The sequence below is a fragment of the Pelodiscus sinensis genome, chromosome 5 (genome assembly GCF_052426305.1).
Source record: "Pelodiscus sinensis isolate ZL-2025 chromosome 5, ASM5242630v1, whole genome shotgun sequence".
NCBI classification, from domain to species: domain Eukaryota; kingdom Metazoa; phylum Chordata; order Testudines; family Trionychidae; genus Pelodiscus; species Pelodiscus sinensis.
The window spans coordinates 56,926,486-56,948,876 of record NC_143056.1 but is presented as its reverse complement, the minus strand read 5'-3'; the positions used below and the strand labels follow the sequence as shown (position 1 = coordinate 56,948,876).

General features: G+C 36.9%; 1 protein-coding gene across 6 annotated transcripts in view; it reads right to left on the bottom strand.

The window, feature by feature from the left end:
* Nucleotides 1–22,391, bottom strand: part of CDIN1 (CDAN1 interacting nuclease 1) — a 215,175-nt gene that overhangs the window by 81,011 nt on the left and 111,773 nt on the right. For all 6 annotated transcript variants that reach the window (XM_006132709.5, XM_075927024.2, XM_089778454.1 and 3 more), the window contains 2 exons: nt 13,398–13,463; nt 8,553–8,658 (listed from right to left, as the gene is read on the bottom strand). In XM_006132709.5, coding sequence (XP_006132771.2) covers nt 8,553–8,658; nt 13,398–13,463 — 172 coding nt within the window. The remainder of the gene's footprint in view (nt 1–8,552; nt 8,659–13,397; nt 13,464–22,391) is intronic.

The following is a 22,391-nucleotide window of genomic DNA, read 5'->3' as shown; positions in this document are numbered from 1 at the left end:
CTGTTTTTTCTTAACTTGCACAGAAAAAATGCTTGCTGTTATTCTCAATGAATCTGGTCAAGAAAAAAGAACAACATTTTGTATTTCTTCAAATGTTTTTGTTTTTATGATAATTTAACAGAACTGGTAGTTTTTGATTAAGTTTAATTTGTGTAGAACTAAACTATAATTTAAATTACTGGATGGCACTGAGATCAATAGCTTTAGATAATATAAGTTCTAACAGATAGGTGATCATACAGTTTAAAATAAATATGAAATATAAATGACTTTAAAAAATAATATGGAAATTACAACAGTAATCACAAATAAAATTACCAAAATTCAAGGGAAGGAAATTCAAAATGAAATGTATGATGAGCAATTATATATCTATTTTGACAATTCTAAGTGGTCAAGTTTTTAAAGTATGACACAAAAACCTTAACCTCTCTATAGATGAGTGATAAATGAGGCATTTTGTGTCATTACAGTCCCATAAATCACTTTCTTTAACTGCTGACGGCTTTTATCAGATCTAACCTTTTCAAGCTTCTATTAGAGTGCTAACATTTTCAACTTTGACACATATGAAATTTACAAATTCTGCAGCTGATTAACTCTGGACAGAAGCTCACTGCCATCATTGCCTTCTTCAAGTTGGGTTAGAGCTTCTATGTCTCAAAAGCTCTTACTCGCTACAAAAATCTGAATTAATGTACTGGGCTGTATTTCAAGGGAAAACAGTTTTCCTTTTGAAGCAAATAAATGAAACCATGCTTTCTGTCGCACTCAGCAATGTTCAGTAAACTTAGATAAACTATTTGCAATTTAAAAATCATATGCATAGGAAGTAAAATCCACATAAAGATATATAAAATTTAGTAACAGGAAGCCAGGAGAATAATTTTCTTTTACTTCTGGTTTTAAATTCTAATTAGAAATTTTCAGTGAAATTGACTAATTTTGTTAGCTATTTGAAATGCCACAACAGAGAAATCAAAACAAAACTACAATCATGACCTCTAGTGTTATAAACTAATTTTCATTATGGACCCAATTATTATGAGACTGCACAACCTTTTCCATAGGAACTTTCACTAAAGTCATTCTGAGCTAAAATAAAAGGGAATTAAATACATTAAATCTTCATGCACAGAACATGTATTTTCATTTTTATTATTTATCATTACAAAAATGTGGAGAACTTTATATAATTCAGATTTTCAACAGAGTGAAACCTTCAAGGAAATATATTTATAAGATGTAATTGATACAGACATTTAAACAAAGCTCAAATTTAAAGAGATACTGTCTTTAATAATAATAGTCAGACTGAAGAAATCTTGATGTTGGTCGTGTGACCACTGGAAGCCTGGTACTTCAGATGGTATTAGTTTTGATAAGAACTAACTAGACATCAGACCTAAATAATGAAACCTAAAGAGACAGGCTCAGACCACGCAAATAGGAATATCTGCAGAGACCCTCCTGCGGCAGATTGCCTCTTGTTGACAAACGACAAATCTTAGAAAAATAGAGGGTGAAGGACAACTTTTCTTCAGCATGATAGCTAACATAGCCTTGTAATGTCAGTGTCTAAGGCCTATCCATGACAAATTAAAAACTTTATTTCACTAACAATGTCACGCATCACAAGATCCATGCAGTTACATTTTGACAATTCAAATGTAAATCCTTTCATGGCAAAGTCATATTTATCATTTAAAACAAAAGGACATGACTTCTTGGTGTTCATATCAAAGACTAGTGATGGATGAGGCCAGGCTAATCAAGACAAACCAAAAGAACACAGATGTTGGCTACTTTTGATTAAAAAAAGAAAAAATAGACTAGTCCTAAAGAATAATATTAACAATCAAAAAATGCTTATAAATATTGCATGTGTGTACACATGTGAGTATGCATGAGCATATGCATATTTAGAGATTTCTATATTTATAAATAAGCAATAATTAAAAATTATTTTACATAAAGTTAAAAGTAACCAGGGTAGTCAACAAAACAGCAGAAGCTTTGAATAATTAAAATATTTTTATTATGCAAAAACAATTTTTGGCTCTTATGTAGTTACATAAGCTCCACCATAGTAAGGTAAATAATTTTAACTTATAATTTGTTTTATTGACATATTTCTGGACTTTAGTGACACTTGTATAGTTTGTGCTCTAAATTTTTTATGGTTACATAACGTAAACATAAATGCATTCTTGAGCACAAATACCATTTCTGAAGATGGTATGATGGACTCAGAAGGGAAATGAGATTAAAGATTGGTTTAGTTCTCACCTCTTGCAATATCTAGTGACACGTAGCAAGTCATTTAATTTCATGTCATTTTAAGCATACATAAAAAAATATTAACCTACATCCTCATCCCCTCATTCTCACAGGGAGATATAGACATGATTCAGCAAGGTACTTACGTTCATACCTAACTATGAGAATGACCCACTGAAATCAATAGAATAGTGGTTATATATTACATACATTTCTACAGTATATAGCCCAATGGAATCCCACCTGGTTGGAATATAGATTCTACTATAACATCATTGTTTAACTTTTGCATTAATACCCAAATGCTTAAAGTTAGAAACATGCTTAAATATCTTGCTGAACCATATACTTACTTTCCTACCTTTGGTGGTAGGCAAGATCTTGAGATACAATTGTACCTGAGATACTGAAGACCAGGAAGTATTTAGATATGATAAGTATAGATTCAATAGAAAAACATAAGGTAGAGCATTAGAAAATGAATGACATTTTCTATTGAATGGAAACTGTTGTATGTCTGCTGTATCCTGCTACTATGGTGTTCTGGGAATCTTAGATGAAAAGTGCATAGCTTGGTCACTCCAATTCTGAGTTTAAAAAAGGAAAAAGTCACTGCACTGCAGATTTTATGCAGAATCAAATCTGTTCACACATGCTATGCAGTACTGTAAACAAAGCTTTGTTTATACGAGATAATAAATAAATAGAAATAAATAGAAAAGAAAATAAATTCTGATTCAGTATGATAGATATGATCTCTGTCAGCAATCTAATATACCCAGTTAATATCAGGCCCCTAATATTCAGTATAGTAAAGCAAGCATGAAGAATTTATTAAAATAAAGTCCATTTTATAAACTATAGAAAAATTAAGGACTAATCTTCTCTTCTGAGTGTCCTTCAACATAAGCCACATTGCTGAAATATGAATAAAGCTAACACCATGAAAAAAAGGATTTATCTTTGCTGAGATGAAAATATTATATTTTTCTTATTAAAATGATAATCTTGAGCTGACCCAATGAACACCAATTTCCAGACCATAGCATCTTTCAGTGAACTAATTGTATTTTCCCTAACTTTTAAAGGTTCTTTAATAAAAACTTGTCTTGGCATCGTAAAAGGAATTCTTTATTACATAAAAGAAGTTCATGTGCCTGATGCAAAAATCTCAACCACCTTCTTTGTCCTAAAATAGTTAATTGTACCACCGTGAAGACCATTTCTTGTGTTTAAGAAACAAGAAGTCCCATACCCCATATTACTTCAGAGGGTAAATCACAAGATGAAATCACAAGCATCTTCTATATATACTTCTCAGTTATCTTTAACCTGGAAGAATCACGCTCAAAAAAGACTGAAAGGTTTGAAGTTCATACTGACACCATATAGCAAAGATTTCTAAAACACATGGAATCTGTGTAGCATTCATTGAGACTTCTCACTTTATTATGCATCTCAAGCTTTACATACATTTTCCCACTCAGCCTCTTCTTTTCACTTAGTTTACTTACTGGGAGAGTCATGTCTGTCATCAGCTTTTGACATTTTTTCCTTATATTAATACAAGTAATTTTATACTCCAGATATAGTAATTTAATATTAATACATAAAGGTGTTTATAAAAAAACACTTCTACCTTTTTGCCCTTTTTTGAAAAATTTACTGAATGCCTAATATATTTAATATTCAGTAGCATGTGAGAATAATTTTTATGCAACTCTGATAGTTAGAAAGATAGATAACTCAATTATTAGATCATCTATCAACATATTCAGATGTATAAGAGGCTACTAAAAAGATTGATGACTGAGAAAGTCCACTGATTCTCTAGCCATCATATTCATGCATTTGGCTAGACAACATTTTTCGCTGCCTTCACAAGCAAGCTTCATTACCCATCACTCCACTGAAAAGAGTTTATTATGAGGCTGCCATCTTGGCAAGACTATTATTTAGATGATAAATGTTGGGGAGAAAAGTGTGTCTAGATTTTTTTTGGTAAGATGAGCTTTTTGACAGATAAAACAAACAGCATCTACATTTCTAATTAACTTAAATTTGGCAGATACAAATACAGGTCAGTAAAGCTATGATATGCTACTAGATTATTTTCTGTCTGAATTTTGTCCTTAATTTGTAAAATGTAAATTAACTAATTAGAGGAAAAGAAGCATTATTTGTGACAAAACGCTTCTGTTAGTTCTGTGCTTTTTGACACATATGATCAACTGTACTATCTTATTCTAAGTTTGAATACATGAATAATTATATTAATATATAGTTTTTCATCTATGAAACTAAAATGAAAAAGTTACAATTTTAGAGAAAATATACTACATGATATGCAAATAGACCACTAAGCTTTATTTTATTTATTTTTATTTTATTTCTGCTATTCATGTATGTGTGTATAATAGTACACACAATTTTTCAGACGATTATGGCATCCTTTTTGAACATAGAGGGTTGCCAACAATTAACACAGTTATACTACAAGTTAACTCTCAAGATACACTCACAACCGCCTGTCCAATTGCCATTGGTCATTTTTGAGTTTCAGCAAGCAAACTGGCCTTGCTAAAGTAAAATATAGGATGTAATAGCTTATATAAGTTTTTTTTCAAATATATTCTTAGGTAGATAAAAACTCAACAATAAGAAATACAATGAAAATGTCAGATGTAAATGTCAATTAAAAATTACAAGGAGTTCTGAAAGGTAAGGTCTGTGAGGACTGATATTCCTTGACATAGTGGAGTGTCTGTAACCAGGCCTTTGGCAAAAATAGCAGGATCTATGCTGTCAGCTCATATCGTACATAAACTTAGATGCTTGTCTAATCTGAATGAGAAATACCAGGGAAATTGGACCTGAAGCCTTGCAGTAATGTATGTGGAAGCTGAAAGTACTCTATCTATACTACATGATCGTCTCCAGTGACATGACAATATTTGAAAGTGTGGAGAAAAATATAAAGAAAAATAATTCAAATAATGATATATAGTGTTCTGCATACTACTGTAAAAACTAAGAATGCAATAATCCAGCAATCAAAAAAAAGACAGGTATTAATTCATTTATAATGAAAATCCTAATTTTAGATGTATGTATAAAACATTTAATATGGAAAATACATTGTAATTCATGTTTAATTGACATTTATCATTCAAATTTAAATTTTAATCTAAATGTTACGTGTATTTGTTTCTTCTTTGCTTCTGTAATTCACAAGTGGCTTTTGATACAGAGTGAAACAATTTAAAATGAGTCTGGAAAGTAATACAACTGTAACAGTTGTCAACATAAGATGTGGTTTCACTGAGAAATATCTATATGTCCAACACTCTAAATCATCTTAAGGAAAACACCTTTGCCCAAACACTGAAATATTTATTTTGGGCTACTTGTTTTGAACAAATTCTTGAACAAACTACATTAGTAGTCAGAATACGTGCTGATACTTTTCACAATCTCATTAAATAATAAGGCAACAAGAAGGTTTTATGTATGTGGGATCTTTGCTTAAAAAAGCAAGTTTAAACAAATGGCTCTTTTTTTACTTTAGAATTGATTTGTTTTTGTCTACTACTAAGACTATTTTCACTTCCTTTTATTAAAATTAGAAAACTGACAAATGTCTTTTATAAAACTAAATTAATTACTCTTAAAGAATGTTTGAGTTCTAAATAGATGAGTATACAATAATTTCTTTTTAGACAATGATAGTATGGTTGAATAATAAAAAGTGATCATAAAATTTCAAAACCATTTTAAGGTAATTTACTAAAGCTAGTTTACTAATTCTGACAGACCTTCCTCACCCCCGCCCTCACAAAAATAATCCAAAAACAAATAAAAAACTTCAACAAAATCCAGCATGTATGAAATTCTACAAGCATGAGATAGCTAACCTGACCCTAAGTCTCCCAGTGTTGCAGTAAGGTCAAAACCTTTCAGCATTGTACCAGTGTGTCAAAATATGTCAACAAACCCTCATACTGCAGGAAGAAGAATGACCTTTTAGTTCTTTATGTTTGGACTGCCGATGAAGCTTTGGATACTGGGTATGCATGAGCAGTTTTCCTAGCTACTTGACAAATGCAACTCCCAAGGTTTCCTCTAAGTCTGACTATTAAACCACTAGGTTTCAACTCACTACTAAAACTTTTTAAGCCCCCATAAGTTTTGAGAATAGCTATCTTGTTATAAAAATGCATTATTTTAATATACCTGCAAAATAATTTGCTTTTATTTCAAGCAAACTGTTAAAATTATTACTTAAATAGTTTTTGGACAAACAGAAGTCAAACTCAAACAAGTTAGTAGAAAAAAGGATTATCATTCTTATCTTCCAATTCCCATCTTTTTATTGTGTGATAAATCCTGATTGTGAATTCCTAATCCATTAAACAAAAAACACAAAATTGTATAGAATCCTATAAAATACGACCTTTCTTATCTTTCATCAACACACTTTTTGGTTACATGGGCTTCATATATTATTTTCATTTTACCATTATGATCATTAGATGTAAATAGGTATTTTTTAAGCTCAGACTTAATGTATTAATTAGTAATGAATGTCAATTTACATTTCAAAAGTGTAGATGTTACTTTAAAAATACTTACAGGAAATTTGTTCTTATTTATTCATGTTCCCTTTTTGCATATAAGATCAGGATTAAAGACATTTAGATTAGAATTAAAGGTGAAAAAAGAATTCATTGGAGGGAAGACTTGCTATTCATATTCAAACAGAGACGAAGAAATGCTTCTCTCTCATTATGTGGAATTATCATTATTCTAATATCAGTGTCAAAGAAGACATTTTGCTAGTGTCTTCTTCACATATAGTAAAGTTACTTCAGCTAATAACAGTGTCAAATTTTCTCCTGGGACTCTCCAGAAATTGTATTACAGACTCTAGAGATGCAGTATCCAGGCTCTCAAATGATGGAAAAAGTAAATGGTTATATCTGAGTTTATATGTACTTGCAGTAAATCATCCATAGTGCACTTACTAAATACTATTTAATCTGCCTCTTGTTGATATCTATGTACTTGTTAGTATACAGCAGAAGTGTCTACTAATGCAGCTGTAACTGATTGTTACAGTCCTCACACAAAGTGACTATGGAGTCTGTCCAGTTTCTTTAATCAAGATGGAATTAGATGGCTAATGGGACTACTAGAATTCTTCATTCTCCAATCATCCTAATTTTGGCACCACAACCTTACATGTGCTCACTTCCAACACAGTAAGAAATATTGTTGTCACTTTTTACCATGTTAAAACGAACAGGTGCCTAGTTAACATACACAAAATAAAAATGAAACACGGTCTGTTAGTTGATTGGTCTAAGTAAAGTAATCGTTCTGCAGGTGACATCAGACTCAAATGGCAGAATTTATTCTGAAAGTGTTCTGCTACACTCCAGAACTAAATAAGCCAGATGCCATGTACAGCACAAAAACAAATATTCATTACTACTTCATTTCTGCAATGGTATGTTTTATTGCAAAAGGCAAATTTAACTCAGTATAGCTGCTAATGGTGAGGATCAGTGTAAGGATAATATTGAAGAAAAACCAAGTACTACTACTACTACTACTACTACTACTACACATTCTTTAGAAGAAAATACCTTTTTTATATGTTGTCCCCTCCATCTAAAAATTTGTCAAATATAAAGTAACCTTTTCTAACACTTATGCAGCTAATTATAGCATCTTTTTTTCCTCCTACTGAGAGTATTATGCACTTCCTTAAGAGTACTAAAGGAAAAAATTGCCATAAACAGCAGTCACTGGACAACCTAATTCCTGACAAGGGCAGCCCGAGCATTACACAATCTAGAAGGAACAAGTACACCACAGTCTGATGTTTTGGCGGTCATAGAACTACTGAAAGTCATCACAACTAGTATCAATAAAATTTCCCTTTTTATCTTGGATAAATTGAATTGAGATGCTTAATTCCCAGCACAAAATAGTTGACTACAATAGCTACTATGGTAATTACATCTCTAAGACAGGTAGATGATTTTAAATGACAATCATCATGAGAATCTGAAACAACAAATATTTTACATTGATTCAGGAACTTTGATTCTAAAATGTAATGTATTAGAACCCCAAGTATATGTGATTCACTCTATTTAATCAAAAATATACATAAATAAAACTATTACCACTTTTTCCAGATAGAGAAATTCTTATGAGCTTTTAACAGTTTTCTTCATCTATTAAGAAAAATAATGGAAACCTACCTATTCCAGTAGCTCCAGAACTGGTCATGCAGATAGGCCTGGTGGCTACATTCATCACCAAATGAAGCTTTGCTTTCAATCCAGTGAATTATGTGTCCTTCAACAGCTTGGGGGACAAAGCATTATTAATATAAAACGAGTGAAATCTCTGAAAATCAGTCCACAACGAAGATTTGTAAAGTTCTACATTACTGACGACCCTAATTATCAAAGAAGCTACCATTTGACTTATACTTCAGGCACAGTTGTATACCTGTAAACCATCTTTCCAACATTTGCACTGAATATTTTTGGAAACAGAAATTCAAGAATCTTCAAAGAACATTATCTACCTATAATTTTCTCAATTTAAATTTAATTACTATGTGCTCCCAAAGTTTTTAATGATACTTACACCCATATGAATGGTTGCTCAATGGACAAAGAGCCAAAACACTGCAGACAAAAGTACAGCTATACCATTTTTCCCCTTACTCTCCCTTTTAGGTGTTAAGAAAGGGGCTGGAAACACCTGATGAATGCATGGGTCAGCTATTGTAGACAAACTTTTCAACACTATAGACTGGTGTAGGAGAGGAAGTAGAGAGGCAACCAAAGCTCAACCCGATGTTGAAAATTATGAACGGTACATACATGTATTTCTTCCTTTTATCTTTGGAATCAGCAGACACTATATTTCTATGGGGGAAGTGTTCTGTGATATTAATGTAGAAAGGATATGTTAAAGAAGTGACTTTTTGATTATTCTCCAAAGGCACTGAGGTTCATGGGCCCTCTGATCTTTTCCAAGAGCAAACTTCCAGTGGGTCTGTCAGTTGCCATGAAAATCCCATCTCCTGCACAAACATGGTTTTGCTCCTGAGGTTGATAATTCAGTATTTCCAGTGGGAATTTATGCCAATATAAGATGAGCCAGTCCCCCTCCAGGTAACTTGGGGCAATACTATGGAGAGCTTTGAAGATTTTTCTAACATCTATCACTGCAGTATCTAGCTTACTGTAACAGCAGAAGAACAAAACATTAAAGTTCAACATGGGGAGATGAGCTCCCAGAAGCTTGGGCCTCTTACATTTTATATCAATTGTAGCATTTTAGACGATGGCATTTTTAAATCTAGGCAGAGAATCTGTTCTCAAGTATACATGCATTTTCATGGTCAAGTCACTGTCTGATGGGGAGTAGTTAGCGGTCTTCTTGCCAGCTGGGGGATAAAGAAGATGTTCTGTACATTTATTGGGATACCTAGAGGTAGAAAGGCATACAGATAGCAAATCCATGAACTATTTTACCAACTGAAGAGGTGATGTTTCAGAGCTAGCAAGTACTTCCTTTTCTAAATCAACATCTCCTTTAGCCTTCCAATATTTTAATGACAATCAGTTGCTCTTCATCTTGGTTTCATCACAGCCAGGATGCTGGATAGTGTTTGATATGAAAGAGATTAATACCTAAACAATCTGTTCTTGCTAAACATTTAGTCGGTGCTGTTTCACAATCTTCTTTGTAGGTTAAATATGACTGGTAAGATGACAGATCCATGAAACTGTTCAGGTAAGAGCTTTGGAAGTGAAACAGCTTCTCATTGCAACTTAATGTGGGGGGCCTGGCAATATGGAATGAAGGTATCGCAGAATTATTCTGCTAAGTCTCTGTTGTGGGACAGCAAAATATCTTGGTTGAATGTATCAAATACTGTGGAGAGGTCCAGTCGTATGAATACAAATGTATGCCATTTGTCCACAGTCATTCATCTATTGGTGCCACTAGTGTCATTTCTGTTCCTGAAAAGTGAGTGGGAGGAGTCCAGAATACTGAAAATATCTAGGTGGAGTAGAAGATGGCCTTTTGGATTTTTTCAAAATATTATTTCATAAAAGAGTGATGACATAGAATCATAGAATATTAGGACTAGAAGGGACCTTGAGAGGTCATCGAGTCCAGTCCCCTGCCCTCATGGCAGGACCAAATACTGTCTAGACCATCCCTGATAGACATTTATCTAACCTAATCTTAAATATCTCCAGAGATGGGGATTCCACAACCTCCCTGGGCGATTTATTCCAGCGTTTGACTACCCTGACAGTTAGGAACTTTTTCACAATGTCCAACCTAAACCTCCCTTGCTGCAGTTTAAGAACATTGCTTCTTGTTCTATCCTCAGAGGCCAAGATGAAGTTTTCTCCCTCCTCCTTATGATACCCTTTTAGATATCTGAACACTGCTATCATGTCCCCCCTCAATCTTCTCTTTTCTAAACTAAACAAACCAAATTACTTCAGCCTTCCCTCATAGGTCATATTCTCTAGACCTTTAATCATTCTCGTTGCTCTTCTCTGGACCCTCTCCAATTTCTCCACATCTTTCTTGAAATGCGGTGCCCAGAACTGGACACAATACTCCAATTGAGGCCTAACCAGCGCAGAGTAGAGGGGAAGAATTACTTCTCATGTCTTGCTCACAACACATCTGTTAATACATCCCAGAATCATGTTTGCTTTCCTTGCAACAGCATCACACTGCTGACTCATATTTAACTTGTGGTCCACTATAACTCCTAGATCCCTTTCTGCCGTTCTCCTTCCCAGACCGTTGCTTTCCGTTCTGTATGTGCGAAACTGATTGTTCCTTCCTAAGTGGAGCACTTTGCATTTGTCTTTATTAAACTTCATCCTATTTATCTCAGACCATTTCTCCAATTCATCCAGGTCATTTTGAATTATGACCCTATCCTCCAGATTAGTCGCAATCCCTCCCAGGTTGGTATCATCTGCAAACTTAATAAGCGTACTTTCTATACCAATATCTAAATCATTGATGAAGATATTGAACAGAGCTGGTCCCAAAACAGACCCACTGCGGAACCCCACTTGTTATACCTTTCCAGCAGGATTGAGAACTCTGAGTACTCTCTGAGTACAGTTATCCAGCCAGTTATGCACCCACCTTATAGTAAAGTTGTATTTTCCTACTTTATTTATAAGAATATCATGCGAGACCATATCAAACACCTTACTAAAGTTGAGGTATACCACATCCACCGCTTCTCCCTTATTCACAAGACTTGTTATCCTATCAAAGAAAGCTATCAGATTGGTTTGACAAGATTTGTTCTTTACAAATCCATGCTGACTGTTACCTATCACCTTGCCACCTTCCAAGTGTTTACAGATGATTTCCTTAATTACTTGCTCCATTATCTTCCCTGGCACAGAAGTTAAACTAACTGGCCAGTAGTTTCCTGGGTTGTTGTTATTTCCTTTTTCATAAATGGGCACTATATTTGCCCTTTTCCAGTCTTTTGGAATCTCTCCTTTCTCCTATGATTTTCCAAAGATGATAACTAGAGGCTCAGAAACTTCCTCTATCAGCTCCTTGAGTATTCTAGGATGCATTTCATTAGGCCCTGGTGACTTGCAAGCATCTAACTTTTCTAGGTTATTTTTAACTTGTTCTTTATTTATTTTGTCTTTTAAACCCTTCCCAATAGCATTCACTATGTTAGGCATTCCTTCAGACTTTTCGGTGAAGACCGAAACAAAGAAGTCATTAAGCATCTCTGACATTTCTAAGTTTCCTGTTACAGTTTCTCCCTCCTCACTGACCAGTGGGCCTACTCTGTCCTTGGTCTTCCTCTTGCTTCTAATATATTTATAAAAAGTCTTCTTTTACATAGTGGAAAAGAATGTTGTGTTGAGTGACTATACCTTAAATACTGCCTAGGTAACTGCATGATTTAGAGTAAGTGATAGAACTCTTTCATCAAAGCAGATGTTGACAATCTTGCTAGTAGGAGTCCCAAATGCTTGAAACACTTACGAGCAAAAATCAGGGTCACAGATAATTGGTCAGTTCTCATATTTGCACCCATGATTTTCTAATTTTTTCTGAAAAATGCATTGACAGATCATTGAAAAAGGAGATGGTAGGTTTTGAAAATGAGTGTAATAACTCTTCTTGGTTAAGGTGATGACTCATGCAGGGTCATTCAGCATCTGCTATTCTGGAGGAGGTGTAATGGAGTTGCTAGTCAGCAGCCCAAGAGTTCAGGGCCTGCTGCTGCAGTCTCTGTTTTCACCTGGTGTGTCTGGGATCCCTGGATGAGGTTCAATTGAGTCAGCTTCCTTATCAGTAAACTCCTGGCTTTGTCTATCCCAGGGCTAGGTGTAGGGGAATCAGAGATGGATAGAGGGATGACTATGGTCATCTTGTATTAACTCTGAGAATTCCTTCTGCCTCATTATCTAGATGCTTATGTGATCTCCATCATCAGTAAAAAGGGAAAGCAACAACTGATTTACATCTACCAGTTTTCCTCCAATGACCTTTAAAATTTTCTTCTTTCACGATTCTTCTCTTTCAGGTCATGAAGATCTATGGGAGCAATGGGGAGGATGTGGATGCCAAAATGAGGCAACAGAATGATTTCATTGATTTTCAGGATCTTCCATTCCATGGCCTTTTGGTGGATGTTTTGGAGTCTTACTAGATCCATGCGTGTCTGGGGATAGACCATTTATAAACAGTTTGATCTCAGCCTCAGGTGATGGTCAATTCAGGTTTGAGGTAGAGGGGTGTTACTTAAGCCCCCACATCCTGAAAAGACACTTCTTACAATTATTAGAACAACTACTAGATTCTACAATTATTCTTACAAATTATTACAATCACTAGTGGAAATATCCTCAGAAACAGTATTTTATAGTATTTATAGTACATAATGTAGAATATGCTATAATACTTATAGCAATATTTTATAATCTAGTTTTTCTTGCCTTATCATTAAGTAATCTTAACAATTTAGTATAAGCACATTAAATGCTAAAAGAAAAACTTTAAGGTCTTACCTACTGGCACTTCTAAAATAAAATCTGGTGTTTTGTCATAACCCTTTGCACGAAGCTGCTCTTCAGCTGCATAGAGAACAAATACTATTGTTTATAACAGTATTCTATTAACCAGACAGCAGCATAATTAATTTTCTTTTAAATAAGAGTGCAAGAATTACTAATGCAGTCATACATATCTTTCATATGTATGCAATGCTGTGTCAGATTAAATGAACCTTCTTAGCAAACCTGAAGCATGGATATAAAAATGCTTCCTTGTCGTCTCTGCATTTTTATGTCTTCATTATAAACATCATTAATTCAAGCTGTCATACAGTACTTGGTAACCAAAAAATGTTCAAAATAAAGAAATATATTTGCTTTTTGAAGAACGAATCTTCCCATTTAGAGTTAATTGGAACAGCTATCTATTAATGCCACAAATTCTAATTTCTTATTTTATACTGATGTTTGTCTAAAGTTATTATAAAACTTTATCTTCCAACTGGAAAGTTATGAAAGAAAAGACACAGCTTTTTATCTCTTGCATGTTGCATTATATAAAATTTGGCAAATTCAATAATTCATTAGTCCATAAATTTAAAAGTACATTGACTTGAAGAGTTAGATCTGTTTGTAAACTTTAATCCTTTGTAAATACCAAAGCTTCTTTTAAGCAATAGCTGAAGATGTCCAGAACTATGACAGGGTGCAAGCAAGACAAAATTGTGAAAAAAAAATCAAGACATGCCTTAAAAAGAAGAAAAAAAACCATCTTCAATATTTTCTAGATGTTGTCCTTGACTTCTAATGTCATTATACTGGTATTTCTGAAACATCATTTCTGCATTAGATTTTGGAGTGACCTGGTCATTCAATTCCAGACATGGCTTTCTGTCTTCATCCAACCTCAACTAATGGTACAAGCACGTAACAAGGAAGGCTATGTGGACTCTTAGCATCTCCTCGGCTGTTGACATTGTCATGCATTCCATTCGCCTTTCTGCATCACCTTTGATTAAAATTAATGGCCCATTCCCACTATTGGGTAGCTTATTTCCAATCCATTTATCAGCCTAGGACAGTGGTTTCATGGCAAACGCTCAGAACGCTGTTTTAGAACACTTTGTGCATATCCTGAAAGGTCAGCACCTTGAGCTGAAATAATATTTTAATGACAAGAACATTTAGATTTTTAAGGGTACATTTGTTGAAGATATGAATAAGAAGAGCCTGAAGTTAATTTTTCAGATACTGAACTAGGAGATATAAAACCTAAGACTAGGATATCCATTGTATGTAGTTACGAATTAGTGTGTAAGTGAACAACCAACAGAAGGGAAAAATCACAAGATATACTTTATTCATTCATTTTGACAACTTGTACTAGTAAGTGTACTGTAATATATTATAAAATTAAGTGTTAGTAATACAGCACACCTCACTGCAGTGTCATAAGAGCTATTAAGATTTGGTAGGTGTTCGAGAGCTGACTTTTTTAAATCCAGATATAAAATATATAGATGAGAGATGTGCAGATTAATAAAGCTCTCCTTAATGTTAATCTCTGAAACACAAATGGAGTCATACCATGATAATAAATCAATATTCTGAACAACTTATTCATCCTGGCAGGAGTAAACAATAGGACCACTGTTCCCATATTTGCTGATTCTAATGTTTGAAAATAGTTAAATAAGATGTTCAGATACTTTGGTTAAAACTTCGTTTATTTTAAAATCCTAGTATTACTGAAGAGATTTGACATTAATCAAAGAGAAAACAGCATTTGTATCTAAAGGTGTATTTTAATCTTTGCAATTGCACAAAAATAAAAAAATTCCCCATATAATCCATCAATATTCTCTATGTAAAGTACCAATTCCAAAACTAAGCAAAAACAACAACAAAACTGAAAATAATGTTCACATTGCTAGTTTGGGTAAGATTTTCTCTGATCCAGAGCCAAGAGGGACATAGTTGCTGCATGTGTGATGTTGGACAACAGGGCCATGTCGGACCAGCAAAGGAATGGCTTGTTTGCTTATGCTACTGGTGAATAGCCATTTTTGGCTCTCCCATCTCACCTACTTTGTGTGTGAAGGAGGGGAATGGTTGCAATTCTGACTTTTAGCAGAGGTGCCTGGGCAGATCTGAGTATACAGAAGGAGTAATGCCTTCACACCTAGTCTCAGGATGCAGAATTTGGGCCTTAAGTACTCAGTTAAAATCTGCCCTGGAAGAGTTTTCAGAGTATTCTGAAACTGTCATTCATGTTAAAATTCGACACTCTCCGGGAAGGAATGAACAAAGGCTCAAACTATCTTACCCATTACCAAGGTAGCTTCTCCAATTATCACCTCTAATACTATTAGCTCACAGACATCTAACTCTCCCCACCTCTAATATAATTAATTCACAAACACTTACTTTCCTTCTTTCTCCCCCCCTCCCCGCATCCCTCTCCTGCTCTGAAATGTGATTTGTCCTTTTCATGTGTGTTCATTTTTTTTAATTGTATCCTTTGGTATATATGGTTGTGACTATTTTCTTCCACTATTTGATCTGAGGAAGTGGGTCCGGACCATGAAAGCTCATCATCTAATAACCATCTTGTTAGTCTTTGAAGTGCTACATAGTCCTGTATTTTGCTTCAGAGTATTCTGGGGAGTGATGTTCCATGTTAAGGGTTTTTAACAATGTTTTGGCCTCCCGAATTAACCATATTATGACATACACGTCTGATTGTTTTTGTCCAAATGAAATCTTGATGCTTATTGAAAATGTGAGTAGTCAACTAATCCACTACTTGTTTACATCCCTACTCCAGAGGCACTTTTTCCATGCTGTGCTTTGTAACAATTTTTTTCCTGGGAATGGACAGATATTTATGATTATGTTAGCTATTGATTGTATGAATGTAATACCTTCCACACATGGCTGAACTCCAATACCAGTAGGAAACTTCCGCTAGTGCAGGTGTTTACTCAATTATTAAAATTAGAGATGAAAGCTACCACCTGAGTAGCTGACTATCCAATAAGCTTAGACTTATCAGGTAGTCGAGTCATTACTCAACTCGCTTATCCTATCCCCTTGCAGCCTCTGATACAGAGGCTGCAGGGGGATGAGGGAAGGAGAAGCTGGTGCTGGAGGGAGCTGGCTTAAAAGCCGATTCCCTCCAGCACTGTCTCCAAGGTACGTTGAGGGGAGATCAGGAGGCAGAGAAACGGGGGACCAGGCGTGAGTTGGGACTCAGCAGTCCTGTCATGCATCAGTTCCCAGACTGCTGCAGCTCTGCTTTTTACATGTAGTATGCGGTCTGGGACCTGGTGCAAGGTGGGACTGAAGAGTCCCAGCTCATGCTGGGTTCTGGACCTACTGTCAATGAAGCTCTGCAGCTAAAATGTAGTAGAAGCCAGCCAGGCAGCCTGTGCACCTGGCTCTTACTACTATGTTTAAACTGCACAGATGCAGCTTATCAACTAATCATGTACCCTATATAAAATGTTCTTCTTGGACTGAGCTGTCGATCGACAGATCTCATCTTCTATGACACCTTTGGAGACCAACTAAACAAACCAATCCCTTGATCGGCAGAGCCGATTACAGATGTCACATAAAAAGCCGCCAACTGCAGGCACTGTATGTTTTTAGGATCCGCCGCTTTTCCCGCAATGTCTGGATATACTGACTCTCAAAGCCATTAAGAGCGTGTACAATGGTTTGTCGCCAGGACAATTCGTCCTGAACTAGAGTTTCCAGATTACTGGGAGATATGCTGCGTGACTTCATATTGGCCTCTAAGATGTCTTTATAGTGCTTATACTGACCACCAATAGAGCTCTTTCCATGAGCAAGCTGGACATAGAAGACCATCTTTGTTATCCGTGTATCATCATCATAAAATGTACTGGAGTACACGATTAGTCAATTACCTGTATCTTAACATCCTTAATTAAAACCTGTATGTATTAAAGGCAGGATACTACAGAAGTGTTCCTTAGCCTGCAACTGCTTCCAAGCTTGTTTCTGGGTGAATATTGGTTTTCACCTATAGGTCTCTAGATGATTGAGATCAGATTACTTTACAGACTGGGCTAGATTCTCTCACTGCTCCAGGTGGCGGATCTACCCAGCATAATTTAAATCAATTCATGGTCATAAGGAATACTATGCTAGTAGAGGATCACTACAGTATCACCACACTTCTTGTCTAGTCCTCGCTACCATGCCCCTCTCTTCCTAGATACACCCACTGTGCCAGGGTTATGTGATGCTGATGCAGGAAGCATTGCTGCTGGCTTTATGCTAGTTGGGGAATTCATTGCTGTTCCCTAACAGGAGAATTCTCTGCTGTCTATGTGTGCTAAGAATGTAGTTTCTTTGTGCTATAATTTTAAAGGAAAGAAACTGGTCACTGGACAACATAAGTCATGGGACCTCTGGAACTCACTCCCATTCATGGTATAACAAAGCCTGAATTCATTGTGCTTTGGGGCAAACTGCAAGGTTTGTGTATTTTCCCAGGATTTTTTCTGAGGGTGAGGAAAGGGGGAAGGGAAGGAGAAAGATTTTATTCTGGATGGGGTGGACATGTCCTTCTTATGGACACTGAACAAATGTATTTTCACAAATTCAAAGCATAGAACTTGAGACAGACACATTTAATAAACTGAAAGAAAAAAATACAGCCACTTAACATCTTAAATGTTAAGTGAGTTTATATAAATATTTTACTTGAGTATGTTTTAAATATACACCATAATTTCTATTTATATCTTTATTTGCTGATGAAATAACCCCTTCTAGAATTGGTAAAAATTTGTATTTGATAGCATAGAGTACATATAGCTTACTTTTGTTTTTAAAGGGTAACCTGAATTTTATCATAGGTCATGATGCATTCAAAATAAGTCTGTTTTGTGTATTGCAGAAACTTATACAAAACCACAAAAATGACAATCATTTGTGTTGAAGGATCCTTTAGTGACTTAACTAATCCACCCCCTTGTATCATACTAGGATTTATTTCATTAATCATACTTGATAGATAAGTGTCAGATCTAGCCTTTTTTTTTTTCTTTTTTTTTTTTAAGTAAAGGTAATTCTGCAAGCTTCCCAGACAAACTGTTCCTGTATGTAACTTTTTCTGAAATTATACAATTTGTCCTGGTATTTAACTTTTTCACAACTGCTCCCCTATAAACTCTAGTGTCTGAGTTGGATTGAGTGTGCACTTTGCTATGTTCATTTACAAGCATATCTCAAAAAGGTTTCTTGTTGTTCCTACTGCCTGCAACGTGTGCTGTTGTGTGGAGCCCGTCACTAGACAGTCTAAGTAGGGAAAAATGGTGATGCACATCTTGCGTAGATGTGTGGCCACTACTGCCTGCACCTTTGAGAACACTCTTGGTGCTGTCGAGTCCAAATGGTAGCACTCTGTACCGGAAATGTCTGTCTTGTATTGCGAAGCATAGAAATCTCCTGTGTGACGGGTGTATTGATATATGAAAGTAGGCATCCTGGAGGTTGAGGGTAGACAGTCAAGCTCCTTTTCCATGGCACGGGTCACCATCTTGAAGTGTTTATACCTGACAAAGCAGTTTAACTTCCAAAGGTCCAGAATAGGTGTCCAACTGTCTGACTTCTTGGTGGTGAGAAAGTAATGGGAGTAGAAACCCCTGTCCCTGTGATGTTATTGTACCTCTTCTATGGTTCCCATCTTTAAAAGGCGTTCTGCCTCTTGTACGAACACATGCTGCTGTCAGTGCTTCTGCTGACAGCACCAATCTTGTCTTTGTCAGCACTATCTTCTGTGCTTTGAGCAGTGCTGTGGTCAGGGCAGGTGTTACTGCTGATGTTACTGCCTTCGGCATAGCTGTTAATAGCGGTTTTGCTGGTGCCGGCATGAAGCTTTCTTGCTTGTGCTCTGTGGGCGTCTGGAGGGGGGGGGGTTGAATCTTCTTCTTAGGGTCATTGTTTTTCTGAATGACAGTCCCCTTCCCCACCTGCTTTTCAGTCTCAGTGGTAGACACAGAGGCAGGCTTGCTGTGCTTCCTTGGTGGTGAGTCTGAGGCCACTGAGGACCAAGATCTCTTTCTGGGCATTTGAGCCCTATTCTGATCCCTGGGGCTAGGTATGCAGTCTAGCCCCTTATCCTAGGCTAGAGATCTAGGTATATGTGATGCCCATGAGTGCTGTTTTGTTGTGGACCCAGAGTCCAATTCCATCTGCATGATTTTTAGATGCAGCTGTCTGGCTCTTCTGGTCTTGTTTGTTAATTTCAGGCAGTGCTTGCACTGCTGAGTATAATGCCCCTGACCTAGGCAATGGACACAGCACAAGTGTCCATCAGAAATGGAGATGGAGAGCCTACAGGATTCACACTTTTTGAATCCTGAGGAACCAGTCATGTCCTGGTAATAGTTTTTATAGGTGGTCTCTTGTGAGAAGACTGCAGTTCTGTTTCAGCTTTGAAAGCCACAGCTTCTGTGAAGCACAGGGGAGAGATTCTCGCTTTTCCCCTTTCTTATTTTCTCTTTTTTTTTTGGTGAAAAAAGGAAAGAAAGCTAATTTACTTTTCAACTTAACCTAACTAACAGCTAACAGGAGCTAAAGGCTGAGGAGAACTAGGGCAACCGCTCTTCTGCAACAGAAGCTGCCAGCAGTCAGAGAAGAACTGAGGAGGAGGGTGGCTGTGCATGCAGGATGACCATTCTGTCACATGCCAGTGCACCGTGTGCCCAGCCAACCACTAGGCACTGCTACTAGAAGTCTGCTGACCAGGGGCACAGTAGCGCTGGCGCACCTAAGGTGGCACACCCATGGGGACACTCCTCAAAGAAGAAGAGGAATTCTGCTCCTTTAGGAGTAACATAGTATTTCTTATCGGGCCTCTTGGAGGTCGGTGTCATTGTGGTGGTGTCTGCCAGCTATTTTTGGCAGGGTCCATAAGCGGGATTCATAGAGATTGCCAGTTTTATGTGGAGATATGCATTCAAGGTACGTCAGTTTATGCTGTTTCTGAGGCATGTCAGACAATGAAATCTCTAAAATCTCAGCAACTCTCTTAAAAAGGTCTTGAAATGACAAAATCATCCTCATTGATTGTTGGTGGGCCATGATTGTGTCATCAGGAGGTGAACACGAGGAGCATGTTAAGAGAGGAGAGCAAGATGAGTGCTCATCCCTGGTAACGTCCACCTCCTGGTCTTCCACATCTGACCTATAGTGTTCTGGAGACTAGAGTGTTGGTGCCTGAGACCTCAGTGTCAGGGATGGCAGTTATGGTTGTTGCCCCTGTTGTAGTTTGCATGCCGCTCATGAGTCTCAATATGGCCAGTTCAAAGGGAGCAGAGCAGGAAGCTACTGTTCAGGTTGCCAATGTTGTAATTGTTACTGGTCTTTGGGTAAGGAGTGTCTTGGCAAATGTGATCTCTTAGGCTACGTCCTACACTTGTGCAAAAACCTATGAAAATGAAGCGTGCATTAGTATATTGCAGCGCTTTATTTGCATAATTAATTAGGGGCCGTTTTTGCACAAGAGGCTTTTGTGCAAATAGGAGTTGTGCAGACGGTTCCTTTTTGCACAAAACCCCCTTGTGCAAGAACAGTTCTTCCTGAAAAAAAAAAAGAGGAAGAATGGCTCTTGCACAAGGAGGGATTTTTGTGCAAAAAGGAGCCGTCTACACAGCTCCTTTTTGCGCAAAAACCTCTTGCACAAAACTGGCCCCAATTAATTATGCAAATGAAGCACAGCAATATGCTAACCTGCACTTCATTTACATAGGCTTTTGCGCAAGAGAGGTGCAGTGTAGACATAACCTTAGACACTTCCTCCTCCTCATTGCTAAACACTGGGGCTGTTGAAGTGGTAGATGTGGAGGAAAGATTGTACCTTGAAGTATTAGGTGTGCCATTAATACCAAAAGGAGGAGGGTTGTTTGAGGTGATGGCTGCCTCTTACGCGTGGCCGGTGCCAATTGCTTGGATGGTGACTTTGCTGATGCTCAGCACTTGCAGCTTGACTGTGCCACTTGTGGCGATCTGCTGCTGGTGCCGGAGCTGTTTTTGCCTGTGCTGGCAGGGAGGCGTACTTCGCTTCAGAGGCCACTAAGGAACCCTCTGAGGTGAAGTACGTTCTTTCTCTTTGTACTTGGGCTCAAGGCTCTTAGCGCTGCCAGCCCCACTTGTAGGCTGCTTGTCCAATCCCTTCTGTGCTGGAGTGGGGGTGCAGCATTCTTGTAGAGAGGGCGTTTCCTCATGGGATAATCAGTCTCAGAGGAGTAGGAACTCTTTTTGGGGTAGCTATTGCCTCGGTCCTTTGGGATCATTTCAAGAGGAGCTGCTCTTTCCGACCTGTCCCAGGTGATTTCTGACTGGAAGGGGTATCCTGCTCAAGGTCAGAGCTAGATGGGGGTTTTTTCTTAAGCGGAATCATTTTTACTTATAGCTCGCTGGCTTTTCTGGTATATGTTGTTAATTTTTGACAATGAGGACAGTGCTCTTTCCCAAGGCAACAGATGCACCGGTCATGTCCGTCAGATATTGAGAAAGACAGTTTGCAGCCCATACACTTTTAAAAACTGGGATAGCCAGGCATATCACAGAGAGCAGGAGAGGTTTTTATTGGAACTGCAGTGTCCACAGAAAGAGTCTATTTTAAATAACTAATCCTAATAAATATGTAACCCAAAGAAAAACAATTTTTTTTTAAAGAAAAAGGAAACTTGAGGCGTAACTATTTAGTAACTAATTCTGAGGCAATAACTATCTAAATCACTATAAGAACGCACTAAAAACTATCTATAGTAGAGGGTGACTGCTGAGCTGCGACTGAAGCCAAAGGCATTTGAGAAGGAATTGAGGAGGCAGCTGGCTGCATGTGCACAGTAGCCACTCCAGATTGCACGAGCCGGCGCTCTGAACATCTTCACACAGCACTATGTGATCTAAACATTTACAGACGCAGAAATGAGATGGCCACACAATACTCTCGGTCACAAATTC